At 33.7% G+C, this 24,960-nt stretch overlaps 3 protein-coding genes across 4 annotated transcripts; 1 reads left to right on the top strand and 2 right to left on the bottom strand.

Moving 5' to 3' along the window:
• The first annotated feature begins 22 nt into the window (after nt 1-22).
• Nucleotides 23-4,513, top strand: LOC128389407 (uncharacterized). 2 transcript variants are annotated; one of them, XM_053348984.1, is made up of 5 exons: nt 23-491; nt 2,144-2,750; nt 2,824-2,967; nt 3,054-3,745; nt 3,822-4,513. In XM_053348984.1, exons 1-5 carry the CDS (start codon nt 408-410, stop codon nt 4,284-4,286), a joined length of 1,992 nt encoding a protein of 663 aa, XP_053204959.1. In that variant the 5' UTR covers nt 23-407; the 3' UTR covers nt 4,287-4,513. The 2 variants fall into 2 exon arrangements, with proteins under 2 accessions (XP_053204959.1, XP_053204960.1); XM_053348985.1 differs by lacking the exon at nt 23-491 and adding an exon at nt 1,886-1,900.
• A 129-nt stretch (nt 4,514-4,642) lies between these two features.
• LOC128389408 (transcription factor Sp9-like) lies at nt 4,643-6,373 on the bottom strand. Its single transcript, XM_053348986.1, has 2 exons — nt 5,809-6,373; nt 4,643-5,020 (listed from the first exon to the last, which is right to left on the bottom strand). The coding sequence occupies exons 1-2, from the start codon at nt 6,200-6,202 to the stop codon at nt 4,686-4,688; spliced, it is 729 nt and encodes a 242-aa protein (XP_053204961.1). The 5' UTR covers nt 6,203-6,373; the 3' UTR covers nt 4,643-4,685.
• Nucleotides 6,374-13,598: 7,225 nt separating this feature from the next.
• LOC128389583 (fatty acid synthase-like) lies at nt 13,599-24,068 on the bottom strand. Its single transcript, XM_053349193.1, has 5 exons — nt 23,598-24,068; nt 22,345-22,497; nt 16,967-22,252; nt 14,808-16,900; nt 13,599-14,731 (listed from the first exon to the last, which is right to left on the bottom strand). Exons 1-5 carry the CDS (start codon nt 23,731-23,733, stop codon nt 14,609-14,611), a joined length of 7,791 nt encoding a protein of 2,596 aa, XP_053205168.1. The 5' UTR covers nt 23,734-24,068; the 3' UTR covers nt 13,599-14,608.
• Between the last annotated feature and the right edge of the window lie 892 nt (nt 24,069-24,960).

Raw genomic sequence — 24,960 nt, 5'->3', positions numbered from 1 at the left:
CAGGCTGACTGATTCTAAGAGCTCACTTTAAGTTGACAATTTGTTGATTGTTGTTGTCTTTCAATCCTCTTCATTGTCTTACATTTAGTTGAAACTTTTCATTGTTTTGTTTTGATTTTTGTGTTTACTTTTCAATCACTAATCAATCATTAATTGTTATGTTTGTATCACTTTGATTCTAATTGTTGCGACAATATTTCAATGGTTTACTTTAATTTGGTTAACCTTTTGTTCAATCTTAATTGCTGGACATTGGTATTACCCTCAATTGGATTTTATTAAATTTATTCTTGTGTTTTTTATATTAACTAATTTTCAATCATCGTCATTTAATTTAGTCTTTTTCTTGTCTTAATTGTATCTCATATTTGCTCTTGTTAATTGTGAACAATTAATTCTGTTACCTAATGAGCTCAATCCAGGAAAATCGGGTTAATCCAAAAGCGACTGTTGTTAAAATAAGTGATGGAAAAATAATCGATCAAAGTAAAGTAAGTAAATCAACAATTAACCAACAATTAGTCTGCCAACAAATTAATTCAAATACAAAAGTTAATCTAAAACAATTAACTAATCTAAGAATATGGGATTCTCAGGATTGAAGTGAAAAGTGATTGAGGAAATTTGTGAAACCAAAATCATCATTGATCATTTTTGAATCCCTTTAATTATCAACTAATCAACTAATTCATTAATTGATTACCAATTGATTATATGTTTAAGTTGAATACCTTGATTAGGTCACATTGGGAGTGTTTATTTTTCCGCCGGGTTAAGGTTAAGGTTTCAAGGTGGTAATTGACTCTTAGTCTTTTGTTTTAATCACTGTTAACATGGTTCCTTGAATTTCAATCTTAATTGTTCAGGTAAATTGCTCATGATGATTATAAACACATAAAGGAAGCTAAATACAAATAATAATGGTGCTTTTGAATGTTAATATGCTAAGAGATTAAGATTTGTTAAGCTGATGGAGGATTATGATGATGACAATGATGACCGAGCTTCAGTCAACTGGATAATGAGCCTTAGGGTTTTAAGGTGACAATAATAATGATAATCAATTGATTATAATATAAACCAGTATTCATATAACTGCTAAGGTGTATTATTAACATTAAATTGTCAACAATTTACTGTAACAAAAAGTTTACACATATATATAAAACCATCAATACATTAGCAATCAGTGAACCATTAATTGTTCACAATTTACGGAAGCTAAAGTTTTTAAATAATCAACAATCAAGATGCTATGTGTTAACTAGCTAGTTAATTGTTTCTACCTTAATCAACCTTTTAAATGTTGCAACAATTTACCATTAATAATAATTGTTAATTGTTCATCTTTTTTTTTCACAAATTGCTATTGAATTTTGATAGTTTTATTATTTGGACAATTCCGTAAATTTCCTGTTAAGTTTGTTAATTGTTGTACATTAAGGTTGAATTATTATTATTAGTTAAAAGCTTAATTGTTTGTATCAAGTTGATTGTTATTTGTTGTTATTTTGATTTGATTTAGTTTCCGAAAGTGTTACAAGTTTTGAGGAAAAAAAAAAGTTTATAAATGAAATTGATCATTTGATTTCTAATTCAAATGGTAGATTAATTTTTGGTGATCAACAATTAACAGGCAAACAATTAGATCAGTTTCTCTTTGATTGTCTTTTTGAAAATCTCAATTTCAAGGTTAATCAATAGATTGAATCATGAAAGTGATCATCATGTTCAAAAATCAGTTAATGATTAGGTTAATCATTTGCTCTTGATTTTTTTTAATGTTTTACAATTTGAACAAAAAAAAGTCAACTACAACAATCAACAAGTTTAAGCTAATAGTTAATTGTTGTTTGTTTGATTATAATCAATGGTGCAAGTAAATTGATGTTTTTGAAAGGTAATAATTATCCTAATCATTATTGAAAAGGTTGATTAAACTTCATCAATCAAGATGATCTTCACTAATCAAACCAATTGAATATCAAGAAAGAGTCAAAAATAATCAGATTGACATTATTTGCTTTTCTTGTGATTGATTGTTGATCAACAATTAATCTAATTTTATCCGAAAAATTGAATTCCAATAGTCAATTGTGAGTTAATTATTTGATTTTTGTTTCTTTTTAATTACTGTCAATAGTTTGGTAAAAAGCTTTACAATTATCCAATTAATCAAATAATTGAAAGTTCACCTTCATCATCAACCTCATCATCTACCGCTTGTGTCATCAGCTCTTTGCCGATCGCCGTGGCCTCTTCAGCGGGATACTTTAATTCGGCCTCAATGTTGGACTGTAAAGATGGTTCCTCGTCTATAGCATCTTCCGGTCGATCTTCGGGTCGACCTGAGGTCAATCAAATTCTCTCTGGAAAAGGTTTAACAGCGACAACCATCCAGGTGACCACACCGAGTAGCAACACCACGACCTCATTTAAATATCCAATTTCATCATCTAATCATCCTCATCATCAACAACAACAACAACATAGTAATGGTGGAGGTGGACGTAGATCCTCACCTACATCTTTACCCCCTGAAGGTAATACAAGTACCAAAATGGTTATTGGTCCACCTTCAAAACCATCGGCCACTGGTCAGCCAACAATTATCAATGGAATTGATGTAGTTCGAGATGATTTTTGGAATCGATGTCGAGTTTACAAGAAAAGGCCAAAAAATATCTTCTTCTCTCAATTGTATTCAATTTTTCATCTCGCCTGTACCATAACCTTACTTCGTATCTCAGGTAACACAATTAGTTAATTGTTGAATGATAAAGATTAGAATGATTAACTGATTCTTGTTAACCTTTTCTCCAGGTAATTCAATTCCAAATCGTCATTGGTTCACATTGACAGTTTACTATTACCATGGTTATCTCTTGGGAACTTCAATATTATTCATCATTTTGATCCGCTGCTGGACAACCAAAGACTATTATGGGCCCGAAGAAGGTCACCCAGGTCAGTTCGAGTCTTTAGCAAAGTTTGGGGAAAAAATTTCGAGTTCAATGTTTTGTATTTACATTTTTCTTTCTTTCGTTTTATAGAAAACACTTCGATTCTGTTTGGTTCGATTGCCTTGGGTCTTGTCCAGTTGATCGCAATTGGCCTGAACTTGACCCAATGTTTACATGATCAATTCCTTTTCTTTCCAGTTCTCCAGTTTCTTTTCGTCTTCCTTTTGATGCACTTTATTTTCACCCGCGCTCAACGAGGACCAAAGTACAGTTTGAAAAACATTGCGGTCGCTCATCTCTTTGCGTGTCAATTGTCCCTTTGGCTGATCAATTTTGACCCAAATCATGGTTCATGTGTTCACAGATCATCAATAAATGGACGATCATCATCATCATCATCACTTTTACAACCATCGGCACCATTTTTATCATCATCCTCATTGGCAACCTCTTCTTTTGCCTCTCTTTCAACTTCACTTATTTCATCGCGTCCAAACATTTTACCGACCTCATTTTCCGATCTACTTTTACCAATCTTACACAATTATCAACTATTAACGGCCTTCATTTTGGGCTACATGTGGATTCAAAATAATCGCTGTAATTATAACACGTTGAAACCTCGATTATCTGACCTGGACGATAACACTTCTTTCAGTTTCGCCAAGAAACCCTCATCAATCAAAGGCTTTTTCATGGGAATATTAATAATCTCAACGGCACTAATTGTCTTATTACTTGGTAATCCAGAGATCACATTAATAACTCACACATCGATTCAGGTAAAAATCTCGAAAACAAGTCCCAATCAACTCTCTCAGGTCACTAATCTAATTAATTTTCTATAACTAATATTAGGGTTTATCGGCAACCGCTGCGCTCATTGGATTGATACTTCGAGGTCGTAAGCGTAAAGGTTTACACAAAATTGCCGATCCTTGTCTCGATCCCAATGATAATCATATCATGTCCATTATAACGGTCGCTGGTGCCTATACTTTGGCCATTTATGATGTCGTCATGTCGGCACTTGAGAATTCACTATCTTCCCATAAGATGGTCAATCATGGTGCTCTTATTATTCAGATCACTTTACAAACTTTTCTCCTTCGCTCCGATGGACGGAAACTCCACCGGTCAAGAGATGTCTTCGCTTACCTTATACTGTCCAATTTTAGCCTATGGATTCTAGAGATAACCTCAATGGCCACTCATATGACCTCCGCTCAGACACTTTCACTTCATCATCTTCCCCAACTACTGGTCACTTTGAATCGTTTCTATTCCGGTTTGGTTTTCATTCATTTTTGGAAAATTAAATAACAATTAGTTAATTAACCACACAAAACAAGAGTAATAACAATTAAATGACTCGTTATTTATGTATCCAAATGAGAAGATTAATTTTCGCTTTGTAATTAACTTTTTTCATCCCCTTTCAATTAATTAATCATCACATAAATTGTTTCTTGATTGTTTTCATTGATCTTTTAATTGTTTTCAATTAATAATAAGTATTAATAATAATAATATATAATTTTTGACAATTACCAATTGATTGTATAAAAGAAAAGCTTTTTTTTTTGTTTTGTATTAGCATCAATTACATTATTAAATTAACTTACAATTTGTTGATTAAAGTTAATTGTCCATTGGTCAGATTTGATTAGTATCAATAAAATATTCATTTAGATAAATATAATTTATGATATAATTTGTTGTTCAAATGTATTGGAACCATTGAGAACCGTAATTGTGATGGTGATGATTGTGATAAGTGTTGAGTAGTGTTGTGGCCGCGGCGGCGGGGATGAACGCTTGACCAGTGTATCCAAGGGCAGCGGCTAATGGAATGGGCATTGAGGGTGGACACGAGTATTTGGTCTCATGGGTTTTAACGTGTTTTTTCAGATGATCTTTACGACCGAACCTTTTTGAACATATCGAACATGAGAAAGGTCGAAGGCCAGAATGGATTCGCTTGTGTCGGGTTAACTCCTCATTTCGAGTGAAAGTTTTACCACAATTTTCGTGGTCACAGATAAACGGACGTTCACCTAAACGGAATGACGATGAGATGAAGACCAAAAATTAATAAAATCAGATCACAAATTCATTGAGGTGACAATTTGATTTGAATAAATTATGGATAAATTATATTAGGTAAACAACTAAGTAATGGCCAAAATTTTTTCGAGCTTACATTTCGCTTGATTGTTAGAAAACTTATCATTTTTGATTAATAAATTTAGTATAATTAGAGTTAGATAATAAGCTTTAACATGATACATAAATGATCATTTTATGATGATTAGTTTAATTACAATTAAATTATATCTAAAGTGATAGAATTTTTGTTTTTCAATCTTTTTTATTTGGAGGTCATTTTTTCGATGAATATTGAACTTTCGAAAATTAAAATTAAAACAAAATATTCTTTGGATTTTTGAGCTACTATTGAATAAATTTGAACAATTAAAACGATCAAGCTCAAAATTTATTTAAATTTAATCAAAAAATCATTTACCATTGAAGAGACATTGTCTATGGAGATTTTTACATGAAAATTGAATCATTTTAAATCAAGAACTTCATGAATCATCTCTTTATGGAAAATCAATGGTAAATGATTGATGATTGTGGTCAAAAAGCTCAGTTAAAATTAATAAAATTTCACACGAGTCTTCATGAAGTAATGAAAAATGATAATCATGATTTTCACGAAATTAACACAAGAAGTTTTCTAAATATTTAAATTAAAACAAAAAGTCTCAAAATTTACCCCCACAGGTTATATTGATAGGAATAATTTAATTTCTTTCAAATGATTGGACAATTAACTTACCTGTGTGTATCCTGATGTGACCTTTGAGTTGACCGTTATTAGAAAATGAGACCTGACAATGTGGACATTTAAACTTTTTCGGTCGCTGTTTCTTATTCACTGAGGGTGATATTGATGAGGATGAAGAGGTTGATGAAGATGAAGACAACGGATTATGATGATAATGATTAGCTGATGATTTAATTGGTGATGAGACACTTAAGTAATCATGATAAATTTGATTAAGTGATGGATAAAGTGTTGATATAGTTGAAGGTAGAGATGTTGTTGACAAAGACAATGAGGTTAATGAGGAAGATAATGATGATGAAGGTGATGAAGATGCAGATGATGAGGATGAGGATGAAGATGATGATTGATCCCAAGGCCTAAAGATACTATTAAACATGGACATGATTTAGCTTTTCGTATATAAAAAAAATTACCTTTAATTCACATTAATTTAGAAAAATAAATGAAATATAATTTGTTTAGTAAAAAATATAATTGACATTCAAGTGGATTCGAGAGGTTTGAACAAAAATGGTTCACATAAATGAGTAACTCGAACCTACGAGTTAGTTTATTGACTGATCCACGCAAAAGCAAAGTCAACAATGTCCTAGGACAAAGTACTTAGGAGGAGTCAATTCGATAACAAGCCCTATAAATATACAGATACATAGAGAACACGAATAAATAAATTGTATCATAATCGTACGGTTGAAAAGCGATGTGGTATTAACGTGCTTGACCATCACTTCAAAAAGGTAAACTCCTTGAAAAAAGAAGAAGAAAAAAGTTCTACTTCGAAATCAATGAAGAAGAAAACTCCAAAGATTTCGAATATAATTCCATCCATCCCTCCCACCTCCACATCTCTCTCTCTCTCTCTCCCTCTCCCTTTTTTCTCTCTCATTGTAACACTTTTCTTCCTGAGATTTACCTTTGACACCGTTGGACAACTTTTTTTATTGTGTATATGTGACACTTTTGTTGTGTCCTCAGTGTGATAATAAATGCTACTTACATTCACTTCTGGCACGGTCGCACTCACTTACTCTCTCTCTCTCTCTCTCTCTCTTCTCACTCTTCCTCCCAGGTAAGTAATTTGAAAAGGTTTACACACATTGTAATACAACCAACGATAAATATATTTCTCACCTTTGAAGAGGAAGAAGACAAAAGATGATGATAATATAATAACAATCAATGACCAACACTTAACCTCCGCTAACAATGAGGTCGCTTTTTTTACCTTGAGTATTTTTTTCATCTTCCTCTGGACGTTTACAAAGGAGGCATTGAAAAGGCGCTGATATTATCCTTTTCAAATTGGTCTTAAGATGATGATGATGACGAGAATGATAATCTGTCTATTTTACCTTTGACTCTCATTTTTCTCTTTCTTTTTTTCTCTTTTCTTTTCTTTTCATCATCATCATCCTCCCTCCTTCCTCCCTCCCACTGCCTTCATCTTCATCTTCTTGGCTTCTTGTGGCTTAAAGTTCATTATACATCTTATCATCTTTCACACCTAGTTATCATCATTATCTTCATCATCTTCATCATCTTTTAACTGTCACCACAATTAATTATCTCCTAATCCTTTTTGTTTGTTTTTCTTGTTTCACAATTAACAGTTAATTTGATTGTAACACAATTTTCATTGATTTTTTTTACTCTCACATGAAAAAAAAAGTTGACAATTTTTTTAACTCCTCTTAATCCGGTCAAGTCAATAGACTTTTACTCGCTGGCCAATGGTCAAAGTCATCATCTATTGATATTGTAATTATTATGAAAAATACAATAACAAACTTATTACTTCAAGTGGTCATCTTAATACTTACACTTGAAATGGATTATATTTCATTCACAACAATCAAATAGTATTATTATCATTATTATTATTAATATAAACCCTATTGATTGACCATCATCATAATTATCATAATCATCATCATTATGATTATGTTAATAATTTGACTTTCAAATGGTCACAACAACAATAATCTTGACCATTACATTGATAATAATCATTCAGAATCTTTTTATTTTACTTCTGGTCAATTGATTGAGAAATTATTTTTCTTTTCCCAGATTTCCTAGTGGTCAGTTTTTTTATGAATGAATTTCAGGAAATTTCTTCCATCATGATAAGTGTGTGTGTCCATCATGAAACTATTAGAATTTGAAATTTCTGGTCACTTTTATCAAAAAAGAAAAGAGAATTTTTTTTTCTATAACATTTGATTCTCATTGGTTATCCTCTTTTTCATCATCACTGGATTAATAGTGATTATTATGAAACACTGACCATTGTTATCATCATTGATCTTGTGATTGTACAACTAAATGGATTTATATCTAAATCAGTTATTATAATTATCCTCATCCCTTGTTATTAATCCTCTTCGCCATTTTTATCCTCTTCCTCATCCCATTATCATCATCATCCTAACCTCTTACACTTTATGGTCTAGTTGATTTACATTTGATATTGATGATTTAAAAACATCAATGTGATTCATTCATTGTGACTTTGGCACACTCACTTTTATCATCCTCATCCTCATCCTCATCTTCATCTTCATCCTCATCATCCTCATCCTTATCCTCCTCCTCCTCTCTTAGCCCCTTTGTTATCATCACTTGATTTTGTCATTAAATTGGTTATAGAAAAATTTTTCTTCTCAATGAAAATTTCGAGAAAAAAAATTCTGGTTAGTTAATCAACTGATTCAGTTAATTATCAGTGATTATAATTAACTTGTCGTCTCTGGTGTCATCGTCACAACTAATACTTGACCTTTGATAACAATGTCTTGATATGGTTATCATTACAATTAGAAACTGATTTTTCCCTTACTAAATCATCACAATTTATTATCCCATTTAATCAAGTGACAGTTGATTGTTGGACAAAAAAAAATCAACTAATAATTGTCATTGAATCTTGACTGAGTTCAATTTGATTTGGTTTACTTTAATTGTCACAATTGGTATTTTAATTGATGATAATACACTAGGAATTAGGTTTCTTATCAATAGTTTACATTATTAACCATTGATAATTGTGATCATCAATTGTAACAATTTAGTCTTTCGTTATGGTTATCAAAATTGATTGTACTTAATTGTAAGTTAACAAGGATCCATAAGGTGAGATATATCATTAATGTATCAAAACAGTTGATTAGTTAATCAAACTGGATAAGGTTAATAAGTTAATCCCTAACAAGATTTGATTGTTAGATTATTTAATCTTGAAACTTTATTTGATTTGATTTGATTTGTGAGGATATGAAAAAAAAGTCAAAGTCAACAATCAAATATTGTAACCACTTGAAAGGTGACAATCAAAGTTACAAATGATTATGATCAATGATTACATGTTAATTTTGTTTAATACACAAAATAATCAAAATGAGAAACTGGATTAACTGTATTAATAACTTGATAATCCTGTTTATTAATAGTTATTTATCAAGATAATCCTAAATGTTGACAAACATGCACACAAGGGATAAGCAAACAAATGGTAACAATCAAATTTGATTATCCAAGAAAAGTAGAGAATCGGAAAGGAAAAAGTTTTTTTTTCTTTTTCAGGTAAATTTTTCATCTTCATCACTATAAACAAGGATAATAGACTATAAGCCACAAGTAGTTTAAGATGAAGATAAAGACGAAAAGAGAGAGTGAGGAAGATAAAGAAAGAGGAGGAGAAAGAGAGAGAGAGAGAGAGAGAGAGAGAAAAGCGGAAAGAAAAGGATGAATTGAGCACGTTAGCACTTTGGCGAAGTAACTTTTCCACTCCCATTGTGTCCGCACCAAGAAGTATCAACTTTGTCAAGAGGTCGTCATCTCACCTTTTGTCAGAAAAGTGATAACCATAAGCTACCGTTTTTATTATCATCATCTTTCATCATCATCATTATACCTTTCAAGGTATAAATTTCCAATGTGTATATTGGATGATAATGATAAATATCACCTTTTATCTCTCATTCATGTATAATAATAGTTTCTTCTGGTTTTTCTCACTTTACCTGTGATATTGATAACAAAAGGTTTCAACCTCTTGACAAAAAGCATAAGAAACACAATAGAGGCGAAAAAGTTACTTCGCCAAAGCGCTAACGTGCTCATTCAAATTCATTCTTTTCTTTTACTTCGATACATCGTTTTCCTCTCTCTCTCTCTCTCTCTTCATCTTCATCTTCATCCTCATCTTAAACTACTTGTGGCTTAAAGTCTATTATCTCTCGTACATGTGATCAAGATGAACAATTTACCTGGAAAAGAAAAGACAAACTTTTTTCTTTTCTTCGAATTCTTTATCGAATTTGTTTGTGTTAAATTGTTTGTCAACATTAAGATTCTCTTGAAGATTTACTATGATGATCAAGTAGTGGATTAATTGTCATAAATCCATCATAGACTCACACGTTCATGTTTAATCTCAATTAAATTTTCCATTTCAATTGTTATCCAATCAAAATTGATAATCTCAAAGTTCGTGTTCAAATTTTGCCATTTTCGAACCAAATTATCTATTGGTCATCTCAATTGCCGATTCTAGTACATTTAGAGCTTGAAAAGGATTCGAATATATATTTCTCCTTCACTCATCTGATCTTTTTTTGTCTTCCACCTTTGACCTGACCCCACATTCCCACCCGAATCTTCATCATGTTACTTGCTTTGGACTTTTCAATTGTCCGTCAATTGATCAACTCCTATTTTTGGGTTAGATTTTACTTTCTTATTACTATTACCCTGTAGAAATGGACATAGTATAGAGTTTGGATGAAAGGTCTACAGGGTCATCAATTAGATTTTGACTGTTGTTGGTTTTTGTCAATCAAAATTAAATGACAGATGATTACGATTAGTTGATCACTTAATTGCTCTCAGATTTTTTGGTTATGGTTAATTGTTGATAAAAGATTAAGATGATTTATAAATTGGTTATAACTTTAAATTGTTGTTTAACAATGTTGATCAACTACTAACCATGACTAAAGACTTGATTGTGTGATGACCTTTAGTAAAATTGATTGTCACAATTAGCAATGGTTATCATGATGAGAGTAAGTTTTTTATTCTTGTATCATTATTATAAATTGTTACCTTAACAAAGCGAATCAAATTTTCATCAATTGCTAATTCATCAGTTGTTAATTATATTGTTAAATGGTTAACAATTAATGGTTGACATAAATTGTATCTCATGATAATAATTGTCAACCAGATTGTCCAATAAAACTTAATTTAAATTGACATTGACCGAATCAAATTTTAATTGTCAATTGAAAATGTGATTGATCAAAATTTAAAAAAAACCAAACAGATAAAACTAATTGTTACTATTATCATATATTTGATTAGTTGACTTAATTGTCCATTTAGTTTGACATTTTCAGTTCTATGGTAACAATCAGGCCAACGATCAACTAATAGACTGATACAGCTGATTGGGTGTTCGAGATGAAACTTTGATCTTGATTGAGGCTGAGAAGAAAATCGAAAATTATTTGTTCTTTTTTTCGAATTTTCGAAAAGTAGAACTTTTTTTTTAATAATATCGAAGTTGTTGTGTGGATATTATATAGAAAGGCAGAAAAAAAGGAAAGTGAAAAGGGCAAAGAGGAGGCAGAGAAGAGGGTGGAAAACGAGGAGGAGAAAAAAAAGTGATGAGGATAAAAGAGTGAAAATGAAAGATGAAGATGGTGAAGATGAAGAAGAAGAAGAAGAAGATGATGATGATGATGCATCTTCTTAGGCGTAAAAGCATAAGCAAAGTTGAATGATGAGTGTTGATCGTAAATGAAATTAAAGTGAAAAGGGCTGAATATGGGAGCGACAATGGTGATGATAATGATGGTGAAAGTAAACAGGGAGATGATGAGTGATGATGAAAATCATGATGATGATGTGAGTGTGCAGTGGGAGAGGGAAATGATCAGAGTTATCATTGAATGAATCATATTATTAGCCGAGAATCAAAATGTATCCATATAATACCAATATCAATGTATATCAACTAGACCATAAAGTGTAAGAGGTTAGGATGATGATGAGGAAGAGGGTGAATAGAAGATACAAAAGGGGCGATGAGGAGGATGGAGAGGAGGAGGAAGAGGAGGAGGTGGTGGATAAAAATACCGAGGAGGGAAAAGATTATAATGAAATCCATTTATTACAATAACAATGATAACAAACAATACGTAATAACAATGGACAATATTTGAATCCATTTAAATTGATAGCCAATGGGAAGTCAATATGATGATGATGATGATGATGATCTAGAAGAGGAGGAGGATGATGAGAGGTGTCTCCAGCAACTGATTCTTGTTAAAATCAATCTCTAACCAGAAAATACCCACTCTCTATCCTCCATCTTCCTCCTCGTCAAACCAAAACAAAGATACACAAGTAAACCAGAATATCCATTGAATCCAATCAATGGTTATATTGTTTTCTGTCATCTTTTCAAAACTAATCAACAATTAAACCAAACACAAAGTTATCAATGTCATGTTAATAACGGTAAATATAATTGTGGTGTTTAAAGTGAATTTTTGTTGTATAGGATTGGCTTTGGCTCGAATCGGCATCGAGAAACTTTTTTTTTTGACCTGAAAAGTTTTTCTCTTCACTTTTTTGATGCTCTGATCCTTGAGAACGACAAAAATCAAATGAAATGATTAATTCAATGCTAATTTACTTTGAAGATGCTCCTTTGGGTGCCCATTGTTAAATTGTTGCCATTAATGATCACGTTAATTGTCAATAATGATAATGATAATTTATTTGATTCAATTGTAAATTTTTACTTTAAAAATGGTTCACGAACTCATGTTGAGACAATTTATCAATCCATTATTAGTGAGTGATGACCAGAAGTAAAATAAAAAGATGCTGAATGATTATTATCAATGTAATGGTCAAGATTATTGTTGTTGTGACCATTTGAAAGTCAAATTATTAACATAATCATAATGATGATGATTATGATAATTATGATGATGGTCAATCAATAGGGTTTATATTAATAATAATAATGATAATAATACTATTTGATTGTTGTGAATGAAATATAATCCATTTCAAGTGTAAGTATTAAGATGACCACTTGAAGTAATAAGTTTGTTATTGTATTTTTGATAATAATTACAATATCAATAGATGATAATCTCACCTTGTGGTCAAGTTCAAGTTGACCAATGGAAATGATATTGAAAATTATGAATATTATTATTTTGGAAACTTTTTTTTCAATTCGAAATCAATTTATACTAAACAAGGTAAAAATTACATAAAATATTAAGCAGATTAATTGAAAGTTGAACAGTTTGACCACCAACTGACCATGATGGTGATGATTATTTGTAAAAATGAATCGCCAATCAAGATGATTATCAAAGTGATGATTAAAGAGGTGTGAAAATGATGAGGATACTTGATACTATTATAATTGACAAACCTTAAGCCACAAAATTGTTGAAAGATGATGATGATGGAGATGATGTGAAAAGAAGATGCGAAGATGCGAAAGAGGAAAAGAAAGAGGAAAAAAAATTAGATGGGAGGGATGAAGGAGGGAAAAAAGGAAAGGTAAGAAAGCGTCAAAGGTATAACATAGACATATTATCATCCTTATCATCCTTATCATCATAATCATCATCAACATAATGATTTAAAATCAGCACGTCAGCGCCTTTTGAATGCCTCTTTTGTTAATCTTTGTCCTTGCTAATCCATTGTTATCCCAATAATAAATATATGGACGGTTTTAAGTGGGAACCAGAAGCAAATGTAACAAAATAAAATGTTACATTGATATTTATATGGATATTCAATGTTATCATATCGACATTGGCACTTTGGCCTTTAGCCCCGTCAAAGGTAAGGTGAGAAATGGATACTTACTTATATATATGTGTGTGTGTGTCCGCTTGTTATACTTATTATTACCTTTTTAGTACCAAAGTAGCACGGCGAACGCGCCAAATGATAATAATAATAATTTCGTGCCAATAGTTTTGTATATAAGTGTAGATATTATTACCGATCACATTTTTAAAGTGTCACTTGAAAACTAACACTCAAAACGTTTTTTGTTGTTGTTGTAATAGGAGTAGTATTGAGTTCGTGATACCAATTGGATAGGGCCAAATATTACAATAGCTTTTGCCCCTCTCCCACTCAAACAATCAACTTTGTTAAATTGTTACAATTTGAACAATAAAATGAAGCAAAAAAAAAAAAAAGTCACACAACGTTAAACATAAATAATCATAATCAATATTATCGTTTTCCCTTCTAACAGATTATCAACCAATCCTTAATCCAATTCAATTGTAATTCATTATCCATTGTCTGTCCATTGTGTCAACTTGTATATCTATCAAGTGTGTGTTGTTCATCAGGCCTTAAGGCCTTTGCAATTGATAAATTTGATTGTTGGAGAAAATTTTCAATGATGATTAAATTAAATTGTTGGCCGATTGTGTTGTTCAACTTTTCTCACTTCTTCCTTTTAGCTAAATGTACTTTTGAGATTCTGTTTTTTTTTTCATCTCCTTGATTGTTTGCTAATTGTTGTTATTGATACTCGTTGATTATGGTCATTATTTTATTGGATTAGGATTAAGTTAAGTGTTGTGTAATTTTGATGCTGATTAGTGAGAGGAGATTAAGTTTATATTATTAAAGTTATTATTTAGTTAGTTGAATACAAAATGTTTTCGCTATTTTTTTTCTTTGTTGATTATTAGTTGATTGTGATCGCTTGCGATTGTTTTAATTAGGCGAATGTTAAATAATTAAGAGATGAATCAAGATATGAACCAACTTGTTCACAATATTCACTGAGAAATGATTTGTGATTTCCTTGGACTCGATAAGTTTGGACCTTTCCATTGACGTACTATTTGTATTGGGAGAGAATTAGAGTAAATTGATTAGTTTAATTCTAATTGTTGTTGATTAGCTAGAGAACTTACTTTTGATAATGAATAGTCGGCAATTGTATATTCTTCAGCATCTTCTTCTTCCGGTTCGGTACAACGGATTAGAACCATATCTCCGGTGAACTTTTTCTCGACTTTGTAAAAATAGGCCAATTTAATTTTATGGAAATAAGCGTCCGCTGCTTGGGACAACTTTTCTCCGTCACAGTCAACGGAGGTCAATTTACTGATCAGTTCGGACATTTTTTGGCATCTTTCTTGTTTACTTTTCATTGCTAAAAGAGTTCGCTTTAAAGTGTCCATTGATTCAAGTTTAACAAATAGTGAGGTGAAACCGACCAACCAGTTGACATGAGCTTCGTCCTCGTCGACAACTTGTTCCCGTTTAATCAGTGATCGAGCTCGAGCTGAAAGAAGGTCAGGTGAAGAGTCCAAGAGTATCAATCGATTGGCGCTTTGAGTACCAAACTTTTGCTGTAGTTGCATGGCCACTTCCAGTGCCAATAGACCACCAAATGAATAGCCAACCAGGTCAAATTGAGCCTCATTCGGGTATTTTTCACGAATTGCGTCAACATAAAACTCGGCCACTTTTTGTATCGTATCGTATTTGATACAATCGGATACCCAATTAACACCCGTTACTGGCCTCATAATATACTCAAGAACGGGCTTAATGGAAAGGAAATTGCCCTCAATGGGTGGAAAGTAGAGTACCGCTGACCCATTTCGAACCATTAAAGGTGCAAATATCGTCGATGATATTGTGAGTGGATCAATGGACAAAGAATTTGCTATATCGTTGGAAACACCATCAGTCGAACCTGATTCGCCGCCGCTTTTATCACCAGCTGTATTTTTTTTCTTTCTCTCCTCGATTCCGGGAATATCTTTGATCTTTATGCCTCGAATCTCTTGAGTCGATAAAACCAAATTGTAATCTCGTTCCAGTCCTTGTTTAATTTCAACGGCCATAAGTGAATCAAGACCAAGATCGGATAAGGTTGATTCAGGGTCGAGTTTAGAGTGATCTTTAACACCCAAAATGTGACAAATAACTCGAAGAAGAGATTCTTTACCAGTGGCTGCTGACCTTCGTTTATCGGCCAGTACAATTGAAGATACAACGGGATAAGGTGTCAATAGAAATTTGTCAAGAGTGTCAAAAATTGATGGAAGTCGCTGCGGGATAGTGCCCGCGATGTTAATGTCATTACCACCCATCAGCTCGGCGACCACACCTACATCTCCAAGTGCACCCCATTGAATGGCCAGTCCATGAAGTCCATCAGCTCGTCGTTTTTCACAGATACGCTCGAGCGTTGAATTGGCTAAACCGTAATTAGATTGACCTGGGTTACCTTTACCTGAAGATATCGATGAGAAACAAACAAAATAGTCCAGATCTGTGAGGTTCATTTTACGGCTCACTTGGTCCAAGTAGAGCCCAGAAGTGGCCTTTGGAGCCATGACCTCTTCAAAAGTGGCCGGGGTTTGATTCTCGAGGAGGGAATCTTTAAGCACCATTGCCAGATGAAAGATACCACCAATGGGGCCGAGTTTAGATGATGAGGTTAATAAGCGTTCAACTGATTCGGCACTTTGACAGTTTTCATTTGAAACGATAATCGAAGTGTTGAAAAATTGATCTGATCGAAGTCGATCCAACATTAAATGTTGATATGGTTCTCGAGGACCTTGACGGGAAGTTAAAACCAATTTGGCTGCACATCTTTTAACCATCCAATGTGCCAATTCAAGGCCCAGGCCACCAAGACCTCCAGTGATTATGTAAACTTTATCGGGACGGAAAAAGGTCTGACCAATGGCTGGATATATTTTAGCCTGGGGAACGGGTTCACTGGACTCATCTCGAAGTTTAATTAAAACTTTACCCAAGTGTTTACCACTGGCCATGAAACGGAAGGCCTCTTCAACTCGGCTTGATTCAAAAATGGTCAACGGAAGTGGGACAACTTCACCGGTTTTGATTCCGTTTTCAATCATACATTGAATCGCATCCCAAATGACCTTCCCTCTGACCGGGTTTTTGGTCAGGACATCTTCCTGGAGATGGGCCAAACAGCACGCATGATAGGACTTGTTGTTGTCTAAAATTGTCGCATCTTTTGAAGAGAAGATGAAATAAAATGAGAACTAAAATTTTTCGATAATTTAACTTTTCCACTTACCGATTTTCGTGTTCTGAACCAGATCGTATTTTCCAATTTCAATGAAACGACCGCAATCGGCTAAACATCGGATCGAAGCTTTGAATTTATCTTCAGCAAGAGAGTTGAGGACTAGATCGACACCTCGGCCATTGGTTACTTTAAGAACTTGATCTTCGAATGAGGTTGATCGTGAGTCGGCGATATGAGCATCGTCGATCACCGGGAATCGCGATTTAATGTACTCTCGTTTAGCTTGAGTTCCAACGGTGGTGAAAACCTCACAACCCATTGAGAGACAAATTGAAATCGCCGCTTGACCAACTCCTCCTGTACCAGCATGAATAAGTACCGATTCTCCTCGCTTAAGGTTACCACGGATAAAGAGTCCATAATAGGCTGTAAAATAGACAACGGGGATACTTGCGGCCTGAGCAAGAGTCCAATTGTCCGGGACTTTCATCCGATAAAATCGAGAGTCGATCATAATTGATGTACCGATTGAACCTCCAACACAAATGCCCATAACCCGTTGACCTTCACTATCGATTCCAGAATATTCCATACCAACATGAGATTCAACTAACTGGTAATGATTTTCAGGATAAGCGTTGACCGGAATACGACCAGTGGCCACCATGACGTCCTTAAAGTTTAACGAACCATAATAAACGCTAATCATGTCAACTTTGTTTATCAAAGTCTCAGTTGGCAGTGGAAGAGGCCAAGAGTCAAATTGAGCTTGGAACCATCGAAAAGAGGAAAGGTCACCTTTCGTTTTCACATCTACGTAACAATCTTTGGCATTGACGGTTATCTCATCGACATCGTCCAACAATTGGGCTGATAAAGTACCGACCACACTTGATTCGTCCTCACTAGAACTTTGGATTATATTGTAAGCTAAATCTTTTTCCAGAATATCATCAGGAATCGATAGGTCACTTTTATCGTCGATACTTTTATTTGGATAGTAAAGACAACGAACCAAATTTCCTCGAGGCTCTTTACGGAGGCAAGTGGTCAGTCCGATTATTCCGTTGGTTGGTCCAGAGCCAACGAGCCAAACCTTGTTACCTTTTCCAATCAACGAATCTTTCAACGATTCAATCCAATCAAAATTTTCGTTGGTCACTCTTATTGTTGAAATAGGCGATTGGTCATTTGGCCCAGAACATTTTCGAACCAAAATCGATGACCAACCCTCATTGAGTAAAGTTTTCGTTGAGATCAACGTGAAACCAACTTTAATCAAAGCCGATTTGATTGTTTCTAAATCATAGAAGTCCAATTTGTCGTTTGAATTAATTGATTGTTCTGATGATAAAAGTGAACTTAATTGTTGCTCAATTGATGTCAATTTGTTTCGAGTGATAAGTAACATGAATCCGCCCTCTTTTAAGCACTCAAAGGTCATTTCAAGAGTTTCGGTCAACTCGAAGAAATTGTTCATCTCGGAAAGAATTGAATTATCGCCAATATTTAAGTTAATTCTCGAATCTCTTAGAACAATTAAATCGGATGAATGAATGTCTCCCATTCTTTTGAATTCGTGGTAAAATCGGGTTACCTTTGCTGATGAACTTTCAACAAAGGCCAATAAATTTTCGGGAATTACCAAGTTAGTTGTTGGCCTGATGCCGATGAAAGTGAAATAATCACTAATTGTATCGGACAATGAGTCGATTGAAAAGTTAATGTCCGCCACGGAAATTTGTTTTACGCAAATATTTTCACCAATAATCGATAACTGAGATTCGAGACAGGCCGATAATGGACCTTTATATAGTAAATCTCGAACCAATGACTTCCTTTGAGTCTCGAGAAGTGACTTTAATTCAGTGATTCCGTCTACATCTTTAACCGATTCAATTTGATTCTGATTGATATCGGTTTCGGCCGATGATGAAATTGACCTGGAATGTGCATTGTAAAGTAAATTTAACAGAGAATGTGATTCATCCTTGATCGCTAATAATCGTTGAATTGATTCCGAATCAGTTAGCGAACTTGCTGATCCAGTTCGCAGTGAGTCGATACATTGGAGACAATATTTCGAGTATGAATCAATGTGACCCGATAATTTGCTTGGTAGCGATATTGTTTGATCGTAAGGTGAAAAAGCCGTTGTCTCCAAGCGCGCTAGTTGAGTGTCTTGACGACGACCAACAGCCGCTGCTTTAGCCCCTTTAATGAGCAGACCTGGAGCAGCACCAATGTTGGCATTACGATCGAAATAGATGTCAATGGTTCCCTGAGTTCCCTGAGGTGCTGATCGTCGGGAAATCTCAAGCGTTTCCAAAGTGACCTTTTGATTGATGAAAACATATTCCATGTAATTAGGAAGGTACAATTTTCGATCAGCTGAGCCAAGAAGTGATATTTGAAGCGCCGAATCGGCCATACTGATCCAATGTGACGTTTTCTTGATTCTACCCCACGAACCATCGGACAGAACTTCGGTAAGACCTTGGAAAGTTTCACCGTAATCATAGCCACGAACTCTGAACTCTTTGTAAATATCTTTCGGTCCAAGGGTAATGGCATCAGGTCGAACTGGACGATGAACAAGTGAATCTTTGGCGAGACTTAAACCATCAGGATTATTTGGAATTCGCCAACGTCCAGTAGCACAAATTGTGTCACTTTCCTTTATCGTAAAGTGATCACCTTTTTCGTTCACGTAGACGGTAAATTTGGCCGGAGAATTGACACTGATTATTGTCGCTCGATATAATTTAACGTCAAAAAATTCGATTGGTAAATTATCGGGAGTATATTCGCCCAATTTATATGCAATATTACACCAAACAATGTACAGATATCCAGTGGCCGGAAATAAAATTCGTCCGTCGATACAATGACCTCGAATAAATTTCCACTCAGGATTAAGTAGATCAACAATCGTTTCCAAATCTTTCTGTTGTAAAGTAAAGTACTGAGGGAATCGAGCAACTAACCACTCAGCGGAATGGTCCCAGTCCAAAAGATGGCCAAGTGATGGTGTTTCTCGAGCCACGGGATAGGTCACTTTGGGATAGAGCACTTCGATTGAAGGATTATGTCCATTGAGATAAATTGACCCAATGGTTTTCAGAAGTGATAACATTCCGGGTTCATAAGAATGGCCTGGATTAACGGGCGATAAATCACTCGATCGGGTTAACATTGACATTCGTACCGCTGATGAGCCCAGTTTGTCGGGAAGTAGATCCAATATCCATTCGGGTGATGAGCCCATTTCGATGAAAAGTCCGTTAGCGGGTAAACAATTTGACGCTTGGTAAAAGTAACTTGGTGACCTTAACAATCGAGTGAAATAATTAGCGCTCACAAATTGGCAATCGTGATCATCCCAACGTTTAGGATGAGCGGAGGTGATTAACCAAGTGTCTGACCTTTGATTATCATTGGTCAGTATTGATTTTAGTGATTTTTCAACCAGATCAACAATTGGTGCCATCAAAGAGGATGAACCAAAAGGTATACCAAATGAATTAATTGGTTGACAATTAATTTCATCTCCATCATTTGCTACTAAATTGTTACAATTAGTGGTCAGTTGATGGACAAATGATTTCATCACCTCAACTGGACCAGTGATGATTGTTGAATTTTTAGATTCTTGTGATGATAATTGAATGTCTGATGATTTAAATGAAAGTGATTCAATTGTCTCCCAATTTAGATTGACCTTTACCATTGAATAATTAACTGATTGTTTCGATGTGTGTTGCAAACAATTAACTCCAATCCAATAAGCAATTAGTAAAACTTGTTCACCAGTTAAACATTGATCAGCATAAGCGGCGACAATTTCACCCAGCGAGTGACCAATTATCCCATCAGGTTTTAATTGTAGCAATTTAATCAACTCATAAGTTGCCATTTGAATTGTTACCATTGATATAAGAGAGTTGATTAAATTGTTACCTGATTGTTTATTATTCTCATTGGTTAACAAAGTGATTAAATTAATTCCATAAGGAAGTAGAACATGATTTAGTGAACTAATCCAATTGGCGATTTCTGGAATTGAAATTAATTGTCGAGCATAATTAGCGTTCATGGTGTGGGTATATAATGGTGAGAATACAACCCAAAGTGGCCTCCGTCGATCGCCCAGTTCACTTTGGTCGGACATGATGATGGTTTGATCGTTGTCCAGCATTAGGTAACCTCGATGTTTGAGTCCAGTTTCTGGTTCGATTTTACTTAGATCATTGATTAGCGATAAAGTGTCGCAAGTTAATGATCCCTTTTGGCTTTCGATAAATGATACGATTCTGGATAAACCGGAAGTGGTTCGATTATTGATATGAATTAATCGAGGGAATGATTTTGAATGGGTCAAGATCTTGTCTCCTTCTGAACGGCGCTTTAGGTTAGCTTCAAGTACCGAGTGGACGTTGACACCACCAAATCCAAATGAGTTAACGGCAATCAAGGGACTTTCATAAGGTGTGACCTGAAGAACGGGTTTAATTACACCCTTGATTAGTGACTCGATAAACGGATTAGGTTCATTAAAGTTAATGTTTGGTGGAATGCAACCATTTTGAAATATCTTGACCACTTTGGTGATGGCACAAAGGGCTGAAGCTCCTTCTGAGTGACCCATGTTGGACTTGAGGCAACCAACAAGTAAAGTTTTATCTGAATCGGGTCGAAGGGCATGAACCAAGGCTGCCGATTCAACAGGATCACCCGCTTTGGTACCAGTAACATGAGCTTCAACATAGTCAATGGTCAACGGGTCAAGATCAAGGGACTTGTAGATTGATCTCATTAATGCTAATTGAGCCTCGTATTTAGGGAATGTGATACCTTCCGGCTTGTAGCCGTCACAATTGGTCTGACAATCCAAGATTCGAGCGTAGATTCGCTTTGAGGCGGATTCTTTCTGAACCAACATGGCGACCACAGCTTCCGATCGACAGTAACCATCAGCGGAAGAATCAAGACACTTTGACTTTCCATCATCAGACAACATGTTCAATTGATGAAAAGCCGCTGATGTATTAGGCCAAAGTTGAATTCCAACACCAGCAACGATCGCCTGGTCACAATCACCCGAAACGATGGATAAAAGGGCTTGATTGAGCGCAGAAAATGAGGAAGCACAAGCGGTATCGATCAGAATGGCCGGTCCATGCCAATCGAATGCATATGAAATTCGAGCAACTCCTAATTCCAAGAAATCGGGTGGATTAGATTCTTCCTCTCGAAGAGCAATCAAAGTGTCATCGTAACAATAGCCAACGAAAAATCCCGTTTTACTTCCTCGTAGTGAAAGTGGACTTAATCCTAATGTGAGAGAGAGAAAAAAACAAAGTTCGATAAAAGGTCACAATCAACAAGAATAACAGCTGACCAATCAATCGGTCAAAGTTAATTACCTGCGTCCCAAATGGCCTCATAAATGGTCTCATGAAGTATTCGTATTTGTGGATCCATGAAGTTTGCGTCTTTAGGACTGACCCCGAAAAAGTCGGCATCGAGTCGAGAAATGTCCTTTAGCTTTCCGGTAAATCGAGGTAAATTCATACAACCTTTAAAATTAAAATCAACAATTAGCGAAAACAATTAACGGTAATAAAATTAACTTCAATTTGTTTTTATGATTGTTATTTATTATTGATTCGGATTAAGGTTAATCACTTGTTGTTGACCATTAGGATGGACAGTGTCCAGTTTATTAAAGTTAATTCAATTCAAATGTCAGAAAGTTTGGAGTTTATTGTTTTAAACTTAATCATTATCATCACCTAACAATTAACTATCAATTGTAATTAACAATACTAACGATTGATTTTTTTTGTTTTCTTTTAAATTTTCGTGATTTTTGTTCCTGTGATTATCTGATGATTTATTGGTTGATTGTGTTTTCATGTTAATTGTTTCCACTTACCAATTAACATGTTGATCATCAATTGTGTTAACCATGATTAAGTCTGGTGTGGAAATTAATTTGCTAATTGTTGAAGCTTTAATCACGCAATTAGCAATTTCTGTCGCGCTAGATTTAATTGATTTTCATGTTGAATTGAATTAGTATTGTTTAAATTGGATTACATTTCAAACTAATCAGCGGAAAAGTTTTACTTTAAATTGTTGGTTAATTAATTGGTGATCGCAATCAATCAATTAAAACAAATTTAATCTCTTGTTGGAACAATTAAATGTTCAACTAATCATCAACATCTCTATTAATAATTGTCGTCGATAGAAAAGTTAATTGTTCAGATTCTGAGTCAATCTATTTGAAGAAATTGTTAAAATTAAGTTAATCAACAATCATTGGATCAATTAAATTGTAAATTGCTTGATATTTAATTCTGATCATCATATTGAACCTTAATCACTATTAGGTGATTAAATAATAAACTTTACAAGGTTACAATTAAATTGATATAAAAAAAAGTATAATTAAAATCACCTTAGACTACAACAATCAACCATAATTAGAAACTAATTAGAAACAACAATTAAATTATCATAGTGATAAAATTTTGACACTAGAAGTTAAAATTAAAGTTCAACAACAAGTTATAACAATCAAAAGTTATATAAGAAAAACAATTAAAAGTAAATTTAGGTTTTCAACACGAGAAAAATGATTCCAACAATTAGTTAATTGTGATTAACTTACCCAAAGGCCATCGTCTATCATCAGCGGTGTAAAGTTCAGTTCCTTGTAACAATTTACTCCAAAATTCATCGATATTATCAGATTCGGGATATCGACCAGAAATACCAGAGATGACAGTCTTTTCCTTGAATTTCATGATTAACAATTAAAGTTGCAAACAATTAACTAATCACAGAGAGAGAACAAGTAATCAAAACAATTTAATTGCACAAAAAGTTTTTTCCGTTGATCAAAATGCTAAAGAAAAAGTGATCTGTTAAATCGTTTGGAAAGACTATTGAGATGAGAAAGTTATTAGAATTGAAATCGAATTTTTTTTTTGTTCTGATCACTTTCGATTCTTACAGATCACTAGTTAGAATTGGTGATATTCATGATGGAATATTAATAGTTGAGAGTTTCGATTATCATGGTGGTGGGAAAATAACACGAAGAGGAATGAAGGAGGTGGAGGATAAGGAAGAGAAGGAGGAAGATGAAGATGAAGATGAAGATGGAAGAGAAAATCTTTTTTCTCTTCTTCTAATTATATTGTCGAAATTACTTTTGATTGTCATTACATTTGATTAGCTTTTTTTATTAGAATTTTTTCCGTTAATAGTTATCACCTGATAACTAATTGTTATAACAATTAACTTAACAACTTGATTCCAATTCATTTTAATGGTCAATCATTTGTTTACCTGTAAAACTGTCCAATTGATAAATTGACCAGTTAACTTTATCATAACAATTTTCATCGTTAATTGTTGTCATTTATACGTTTCATATCCGTATTGATAAACAAATTAGTTGATTATAATAGTTTTATCAATCATGACAATATGATTATATGTTTATCTTAATTGTTCATCAGCTGATCGCATAATTACATCGGATTAAGTTGAGGTCAATGGTAATCTATTGATTTGATTGTTAACCTTTTTTGTTGCTTCTCAAGTGATTTAATTTGATTGTAATGATGATTTTGCAGAAAAAAACTGATTAAGTTGCAAATTGTTGCTGATTATTGATGACCATCAATCGCTGGTCATTTATTTGAACTGAAAAATGAAGATATTAATAAATCTCTAGGTAACCTTAAATGATTACCTTTCAATCATTTTACAATTAAATTGCGATTTTATTAATACAATTTAAAATTAATCGTTTCAATTACAATTCAATATCTTAATTTTTATTTTTATTAATATTAATTAGTCCTTCGTCCAAGTCAACTGTCCAATTTGCTTTGATACCTTGTTGTCAATCATGAGATTTGATTCATTAGGTCCACTCCATATTGTTAATTGTCAATTAATCAATTGATTGCTTGGTGATGTATTGATTGTTAATATATAAAACAGAGGTGTGCAAAAACGTG

Source organism: Panonychus citri, unplaced genomic scaffold (genome assembly GCF_014898815.1).
Source record: "Panonychus citri isolate SS breed McGregor unplaced genomic scaffold, ASM1489881v1 Contig00108, whole genome shotgun sequence".
Taxonomy (NCBI): Eukaryota; Metazoa; Arthropoda; class Arachnida; order Trombidiformes; family Tetranychidae; genus Panonychus; species Panonychus citri.
Note: the sequence above shows the minus strand (reverse complement) of the source record. Positions and strands in the feature narration are given on the sequence as shown.